This window comes from Fulmarus glacialis, unplaced genomic scaffold, assembly GCF_000690835.1.
Source record: "Fulmarus glacialis isolate BGI_N327 unplaced genomic scaffold, ASM69083v1 scaffold22774, whole genome shotgun sequence".
NCBI classification, from domain to species: domain Eukaryota; kingdom Metazoa; phylum Chordata; class Aves; order Procellariiformes; family Procellariidae; genus Fulmarus; species Fulmarus glacialis.
The window spans coordinates 27,256-35,272 of record NW_009206472.1 but is presented as its reverse complement, the minus strand read 5'-3'; the positions used below and the strand labels follow the sequence as shown (position 1 = coordinate 35,272).

Here is an 8,017-nt window from a genome sequence, read left to right as displayed (position 1 = left end):
CAGCGGAGCCTGCGCCATTGCGGGTGATTTCGGAGGCACCAAGCAAGTGAGGCTGGGGCTTTTGTGGGGAAAAAAAACCCAAAAACCAAAAAACCAAACAAAACCAGAAATCAAAACACCTCCCCCCAAATCCAAACCAAACCAAACTCACAAAAAACCCCAACTTTTAATTTTTTTTCTTATTTTTCTTTTTTCTTTTTAATTTTTTTCCTTTTTTCTTCTTTTTTTTTTCTCTTTTTTGTTCATTCTTTTTTCTTTTCTTCTTTTCTTTTTTTTCTTTTCTTTTTTCTCTTTTGTCTTTTTTTCTTTTTTCTTTTTTTCTCTTTTCTTTTTTTCTCTTTTTTTTCTTTTTCCCCCTTTTCGCCCGGAGCTTCTGGTTCCCCCAGGGCCCTGCAAGCAGGGGTGATGGAGGTAGAACTGAGGCCAGCTTGCCCCAGCACCCTGCTCAGTACCAGCAGAAGGGAGTGGGCCGCCCTGCCAGCCCCTCTTTCGTTTCCACCCACCACGTGTCCCCGTTAAGCAGGGTTAAGCCCAGCCCGCCTTCTCCCCCAGGGCTGCTGACCTTGCTGATGTCCTCTGTTGCTCCACCGCTGCCTCCTGCCCCGGGCAGCCCCCTGTCAGACAGTGAGTACCAGCAATTCTTTGCCAACCTGCAGCCCCTCTGGATGGCGGATGTGTCCTGGTCGGTTGGTTTCGGCTGCCTCAGCCCCGCCATCCTGCAGCTGGACCAGGAGGAGAACCATGGCCGTGTCCCCAAAGGTAGGGGCATCACCCCACCTCCAGTGACAGAGGCAGGCATTTCCCCAGCTGGAGCAGTGCCAGCTGCTCCTCTACCCCAAAATGCCACAGGATTACGGGAAGGGTGGTGGGATGGGTTGTTTTGGGGTCTCTAGCTCAAAGTTCGGCGTGGAGCAGGATGCTCCCAGCACTAGAGCACCGTGGCTTTGTGCAAGGGAGTTTGGTTTTGTGGTCTCTCTGGGCACCCCTTTCAGTGCTGCACTGCTTTCCTGGAGAAAAAAGCTTTTCCTAATGGCCAGTCCTAACTTCCCAAGCAGGAATTTGCAGTTTTCTCCCTCTTGTGTTGTCTGGCACCACCAAGAAGAGTTTGACGTTGTCATCTTGTAGCTTTCCTTCAGGTCCTTGTGAGCTGCCGTTAATGCACCTCCCCATCTCCTCTTCACCCAGCTGAACAAGCATAGCTGCCCCACCCTCTCTTCATGGGTCACGGGCTGAAAGCCATGGCCAGTTCGGTGGCCCTTCTCTCAGCTCTTCACTTTCTCCACATCTCCATTCGTGGGATGGCAGGGGAAAAAAACTGGCCATAGTTTTCTGAAGCTCCCTGAAGCTCACCATCTCTTCCCAACAGTTCATCTTACAACCTGACCGGCTCCTTCCAGCTTGATCTGGGGTTTAACGTAGAAGCTTGGCTCATGGGCCCTCATGGGCCTTTAAGAAAGCTTGAGCTGATAAGCTGCTTTTTTAAGTGTTTAACATTTCAGGAGCCAAGAAACATCCCAGTTCAGAAAGTGCCATAGCAACAGCACCCTTTAAATCTCTGCAGTCATACTTTCCCTGCACCCCTGCATCAGAGAATTTAAGTGGCATAATTATATCTGTGCAGCTGAAAAACTTGGGACTACTTCTGTTGTATTTTTCTTCAGAGGAAAAAAAATAGGAACAATTTTCTCGTAAAAAAATATGTCTTTATATTTAGCTGTGAACGTCAATGAACTGAATGATCAGCCAACTGTGCTTATTTGGACTGCAGCTTGAGGGCAACTATTTCTTGCTTGTTTCTGCAGCTGTGTCAGGGGAACAGGTCCCACCCCGCATCACCAGACCCAGGGATGGGTCCTGGATGCCTCCCTCGCTTGCGAGCACCTGCAATCCACGATGCCGTGGCGCTAGGTGCACCCAGGGGCTGTCCCTGGTTCCTTTCCTGGTGATGCCTAGCGCCCTGGAACTGCTCTTTGGCATATCCAGCTACTTTCCCACTGCTGCTGCCTTCGGAGGCTCACCTGCCAAGAGCAGGAGCATCTGGGAATGCCAGGAGATGGGACAATTTTGCAGGGTGCCCTCTTTGCCTTCTTTTCCTCCATCCCTCAGCCCGACAGACCCATCCAGCAGGCTATTCCCCTCCGTGGTCCCTTTCTTCCAGTTTTGGGGCTATTTTGGCACGTGTTGTGGCCAGCCTGAGAGGCCGAGTGGACGCAGCAGAGCATGTGCCCTCACTGTCTCTACTGTCCTCACAGATAAATGGCAGTGCTGTCTACGTCCAAATATTCATGAGCGTTAATTGTGCCTCTTCACGTGTGGTGCTGAGGAAAGCGGTTACCTTGTATTTTACACAAGGGAAGCCTACACGTAACCTTTCAATGCTCTTTGTTGTGGAAGATGAGAGTCAGGAGGATGTTTCGTGATGAGTGTATGCAAATATCTTGGCTGGTTCCATCTTTTAGTGATGATGCAATTGTTAATTAATTGCCCCCCTCCCCCCTGTGCTGGGAGCTCCTGTGGGTGGAGTTGGTCACAAAGCCCAAGGGGGTGGCTTCCTGACACCCAGCAGAAGCTGTAGCTGTTTGCAGCAAACACAGGGGCAGGAGGAGCAGAGGAAAGAGGCAAAAGATCATATTGATTAAAATAAGCAGCTGGTGCTGAGAAGGGCTCCCCTTGGCAGGAAGGTCAGAGGATTGAAAGAAAAAGGAGTATTTCCATAGGGGAGATGAGCTGAGAGAAAAGAGGAGATGGGGATCAGTGCTAAAGGAGGCAAGCTGCTTGTCAGGCCATGCCATCAGCATTCAACAGTCTGTGGGAAAGCTGAGCCATGGTGAAAATCAAGAGACCAGAAAAAAGAGCCCAGCAAAAAGAGCCCATGGGAAGCTTTATCTGTGTTTTTCTTTGCTTCCCAGATGTTGGAATGAAAACGTACTTTTCTTCTCCCCCCACCCCAAAATGGAAAGTTTCTGTATCATGAAGGAATGGTTTGTGACAGGACACGGCAAGTGGTAGCCTGGCCCCGTATATGCTGCTGCGGACGCAGTCCTGGCCCGGGAGAGCCAGGCTAATGCTGGGGTTAACAAACGGTTGGGCTTCCTCCCCTGCTCAATGGCAGCAATGCTCCTTTGCAAGTAGTGGCTGTGCGGTGGAGTAAAACGCTGCAGCTCCCAGTCCATTGCACTGGGCAAGTCCACCTCCCCCACATCCTGGAGGGATTTCATAGGGCATCACCAAAGGACAGAGTGGGGGTCTGGCTTGTTCCCTACAAGTTGCGCATTATTCTGGGCTGGGATCCTGCTGGATACCTGAAATTCTACTTTTGCTAGTGAATCTGTATTCTCAGCACAAGAGAAGTGTGTACATTGTAAAAGATGGTGTACAAGCAATTAACAGGAGAACAGTGCAATTCCACTGCTAACCTCCTCCGACTCAGCCAGCACTTGACCCATTTGGTCTGCGCAAAGGGCTGGCTGTGCTAGCTGGGCCACGCACTCACAGAGCAGAGGGAGCACAAGATTACCCCCCCTCCCCAAATCTTGCAGGGTTTTTGGCTCTCCTGCATGACCTCGGCTATCTTGCGATCACTGCAGGAAAAGCTGCAGCTTTTAAGCCAGTACGGCTGGCAGTGCTGGTGAAGACTATGGTGCAGGTGTGTACAGGCACAGGCTTTGCCAGCAGCATCTCGTCCCTATGGACTTTCCTCCATCCCCTGCACGGCTGGAATCACTGTCAAACTATTTTGCTCCAAAGAGGTTGTTTCCTCTGGCGTTCCCAGGCCTGGTCTGGTCATCTTTTTAACCCATCATATCACTACTTGCCTTTTTTTTTTTAAAAACCCTTCAAGTACTAATAACAGAGTCCTTATCAGATCCTGGAAACAGGAGGTTTGGGTCTCTGTAAAAGGGAAGATAACCGTGTGAAAAAGGGCAGAAGGATGAACTGAAACCCTGGGTGGTTTGGAGGGGAAGTGCATGTGGCATCTGGGATGGGGAGCTGTAACAGCACAAGGCTGTGATCTCCACTCGGGGGCAGACAGCTTTGACTCTCCCTTCAACCACAAGCCGCTCAGAAAACAGCCATCTGAGAGGCCCCCACCACTTCTTGTGCCCAGGCCAAGGGGGCAGATGCCTAAACCTGCGGCCTGCCCCCATCCCGCATCTCTCTCTCACACCTCTCCAGGGCCCGTCTGCTCTGACTTCCCGGAGGCACCGTGGTTTCAGACCTTCTGCGAGTTCGCCCAGTACCGCTGCTTCAAACGCCAGTTCTACACCAAGGTGGGGAGCAGGATTTGGACCAGGAAGGGCGGGAGTATCACTTGGGAGATTGAAGGGGTGAGGAGGAAGGGAAGATAACACAGCAGGACTTGTGTTTCTCCCTCTCTCCTCCGCTCAGCGAATCCCGTGTCTGAGTTTGTCTCCTCAAAAAAACCTTCTCCTCCCGACGGAGCGACCTCATGCTGTGGGCTCCTGGGCAAGGGATGAAAGCCCCCCTACGGAAGAAGGTACGGCTGAATTGAGCTGGGCGCCCCTGCTCGCCTGCTGTTCTCCCGTAGCTACTCTTCCCCCGCCAGCAGCTTTCTGGCTGGCTTCAGAAAGCTGCTCTCAGCCCCCCCATCCCGCTCTCTCCCCAGCCCCAAGGCAGACTTCTGTCTTGCCTGCTGATGCCCTGCTGCATGCCAACGTGGATGCTCTCCTGAAGTACTCCTACGCACTGTCGGGTCAGAAACCGCTGCCGAGGAAGCTCCCGCCGGCCGCCAGGGGTGCCAAGACCTCCGCAGCACAGGGGGCTGCCTGTCCTCCCACTGACCCTGCCGGTCCCGACTGCCCCTGCCCCCTCACCTCCCAGGCTGGGATCCCCTCCCGGGGCAGAGCAACCCTGGGAGCAACGCCTGCAGAACAGCATCTGGCAGCTGATCCACTTGGCCCTCTCCTTGGAGACATCCCTAGGCACCGAGGGCTCTTCTCCAGACTCCAGCACCAAGCCTGACCCAGGGAGCACATCAGCCAGCGCCGAGGAGAGGACGCAGGAAGCAGCCCCCCGTGGCAGGTGAGGGGAAGACCCATCTCCCCGCCCAGTGGGATACCAGATGCCACCGTGCAGGGCTGTCCTCACGTGCCCCGGCTGGTAGCCCCGCTGCACTCATGCCTCTGCCTGGAGCAGACGGTGAGCGCAGGCAGGCTCTCTGGAGCAAGCTGTCCCATACAGAGCACAAATGTACCCAGGGAGCCCCTCAGACACCCCCTGCTCCTGCACACAGTGAGCAGGGAGAGGGTGACCCAGCACTGCTAGCACCTGACAATTTACTGTCCTTCTGTCCCGAGCAAATTGCATTTAGGCTGGGCCTTAGCTGCAGGCAGGGCTTTATCCCATGCACATGTGTGGCCATCTGCAGTGTGCAATCACCTCTGCACTCATCCTCCTCCCAACTCACATCTCCCAGGAGTCTGGTTCCTTGCAAACACGGGTCCTTGGGATGCTGGAGTAAACGTGTGTCTCGCTGTGCTCCTCACCTCTCTGCATGCAATGTGAAAACAGGTGTCTCTTAAAACAGCCTGACCTGAGGAGCGCTCCAAGGAGTGCTCCATCCTTACCCAGGTAGAGCAAATGCAGCCCCGGGCTAGGAAACAGAGCCAGGAGCACAGAGCCTTGCTCCTGGCTGTGCAGGACCACTACTTCTCCTCGAGCACGTTAACTTCTCTGCGCTCTGGGTCTGTGCATTGCTCTTCCTAGGGGGTTTCTGGTTCCCCGTTCTGGCTTTGAAAGCAGCTGCATGCCAGTTCAGCACAGGGCCCTGCAACAGTCCAGCTTACTGCAATCCTTTTAAGTGCCCTTCTTAGTTCCTCTGGCCTAGGGATATTTTAGGATCTTGTCGAGCATTTGAACTCTTCTCAGCTGATCTGCCAGATTCCATTTGCCTCTGTGCTCAGACAGCTGGGGCTGGTGAGCCCAAACAGAAAAGACCTGCAAAAAGATCGTATGTTTTCATTCAAATTTACTTTTTGATCCTTCAGTACTTTGTGGCTAAGGACCACTTGCTTTGACTGAGATGCAAAGATTATTTTGCTTGTCAAGAGCAAAAAAAAAATGCTGTCTAGATGTGGTTTTTATAGAGAAGTCATTTTGCTTTCACTCTGTTGCTGGCTAGTGATGTTCCTGTAAGCACACAGGTTTTGTGCATGATTGCACATCTGTGGTTTCTATTAAAACCACTGCATACTACTACAGTTGACCCAGAGATGCCATTTCTGCATGTAAAAATGAATTGCATCATGTTGTAAAGCTGTAAATGTTCTTTTGCAAGGCTGTAACTTATGTCATCCTCCTTCCTAATATTGTAGGAGGTTTTTACTGCCTGGCAAATTTTGCCTGGTGTTATGTACTCTAAGGCAAAATTATGTTTCATTGAGGATATGTTCGTTTTCCCTGTCTCTGAAGTTGAGCCTTGCTCTGATTTAGTTATATTGGGATTATTGAGGGACTACTGTGGTTGCAGATGACACTCGCTATTCTGCTGCAGAGTTTCTCAAAGACACTAATGCTGACTGTGTGTCTGTAACCTGGCAGCCGAGCTCCATCAATCATGCTAAGCAAAGCTTAAACTCAAGTGAGGATAAAAAGGCGAGATAGACCGCGCCTGTCGGCTTTGCTGCTTGCCACATCCCGCCTCCTCTCAAAGGGACTTCAAAGCATGACCTAAAAAAGGGGCAAAATGCTTTAAGGCACTTCCATTCCATCAAGAGGGGCAGTGCTGGCTGGGACTGGTCGGTGTGCACAGGTGCCATTCAGCATCTGGTTTAACACAAGGTGCTCACGGTTGTGACGGGCACTGAACCCAGGGCTGAGTGTCTTCCCTAGGGTCTTATGTCCAGCGGGATATCCATCCCTTCTCCCGCAGCTGCTCTGGTAGCTCTACCAGCTTTCATGGTACCTGATGAAGGTAGCTGTGACCTTTAGAGAGAGACATGGCAATGGCAGCAAAATAATAAGGAGCAAAAATTAGCAGCACACTTTTGTGGTGTTTCTGCTAGCAGTGAATCATTATAGGGGAAAAAAGTGTCTCTTGTTGCATTTATTTTCAATTTTTAGTCCTTATTGTGCTTTCTGCCCCCTTGATTAAAGAGCTATTTATTTCCCGGTATTTCCTCTCCTTAAAGTTACCTATATGCCATGATTCAGTCTTGCAGAAAGCTGAACAGAGCTCCATAGCTCTTGTTATAAAGCCTGTGCAACTCATTTTCTGTGGCAGTTTTCACTGTCCCCTTAAAACATTCACATGCTCCAGCTCTGCCTGCACCATTCATACTGCAGTGGGTTTCAGCGGTTGGGTATGCAGAAGGAGGTCAACCTCCCTCCCCTTCCCTGCTCTTCTGTTTGCACACAAGAATTGCATTTGCCCTTTTTCCCAAGGCTTCCCACTGTTGTGTCGTTTGTCCACTACGACCCCTACACCACTTTCAGTGTCACGGCTGTCCCGGATACAGACCCCATCCTGTTGGTATTCCTGCGTGGACGCTGGTGGTTCACATGAGCCCAGCTTCCCCAGCAAGGCTGAGCCAAGCCCTCCCAGCAGCTGCACCTTCCTATTCCTGCATTACTCCTCCAAATAGTCCTTGTTGTGCTTACATACTTCATGCCCAGTGGCTTTAATTTTAAGACCAGACCCTTCATTAAAAATACTGTCCCCAGAAAAACACTCTCTTTGAATTATCATCGTCCGTTAACAATTACTTTTTCTTTTTTACCCTGGGTGTGGTGGTGCAAGATGGCACCCGTTCCCCTGACACTTCTCAGCTGCTTTCGGGAACTAGCTGTCACTTGGGGATGACGTAGAGGTATCTTTTGGCCATTCAGTAAGGTCAGGGCGCAATTTAGTGTCTCCATATTGCTACTGTGCACGGATAGCTGTGAAAGGGGAGTCGTGACAAGGCAGGTTGTCTTCTCACACCAGGCGCGAAGTTCAAGTGCTCCCAGGCTTCGAGAATCTCAGAGCAGGGGGCTTGCAGTATCCCAAGTGGTCAGA

At 51.4% G+C, this 8,017-nt stretch overlaps 1 protein-coding gene across 1 annotated transcript in view; it reads left to right on the top strand.

Annotated features, from left to right (window-relative positions):
• Positions 1-552: 552 nt before the first annotated feature.
• The window catches only part of ACRBP (acrosin binding protein), a gene marked incomplete at its 5' end in the record, with an annotated part of 13,206 nt that continues 5,741 nt past the window's right edge, over positions 553-8,017 (top strand). Inside the window, 5 exon segments of the mRNA XM_009575769.1 lie at positions 553-759; positions 4,177-4,271; positions 4,390-4,503; positions 4,639-4,748; positions 4,750-5,043. Coding sequence (XP_009574064.1) covers positions 553-759; positions 4,177-4,271; positions 4,390-4,503; positions 4,639-4,748; positions 4,750-5,043 — 820 coding nt within the window.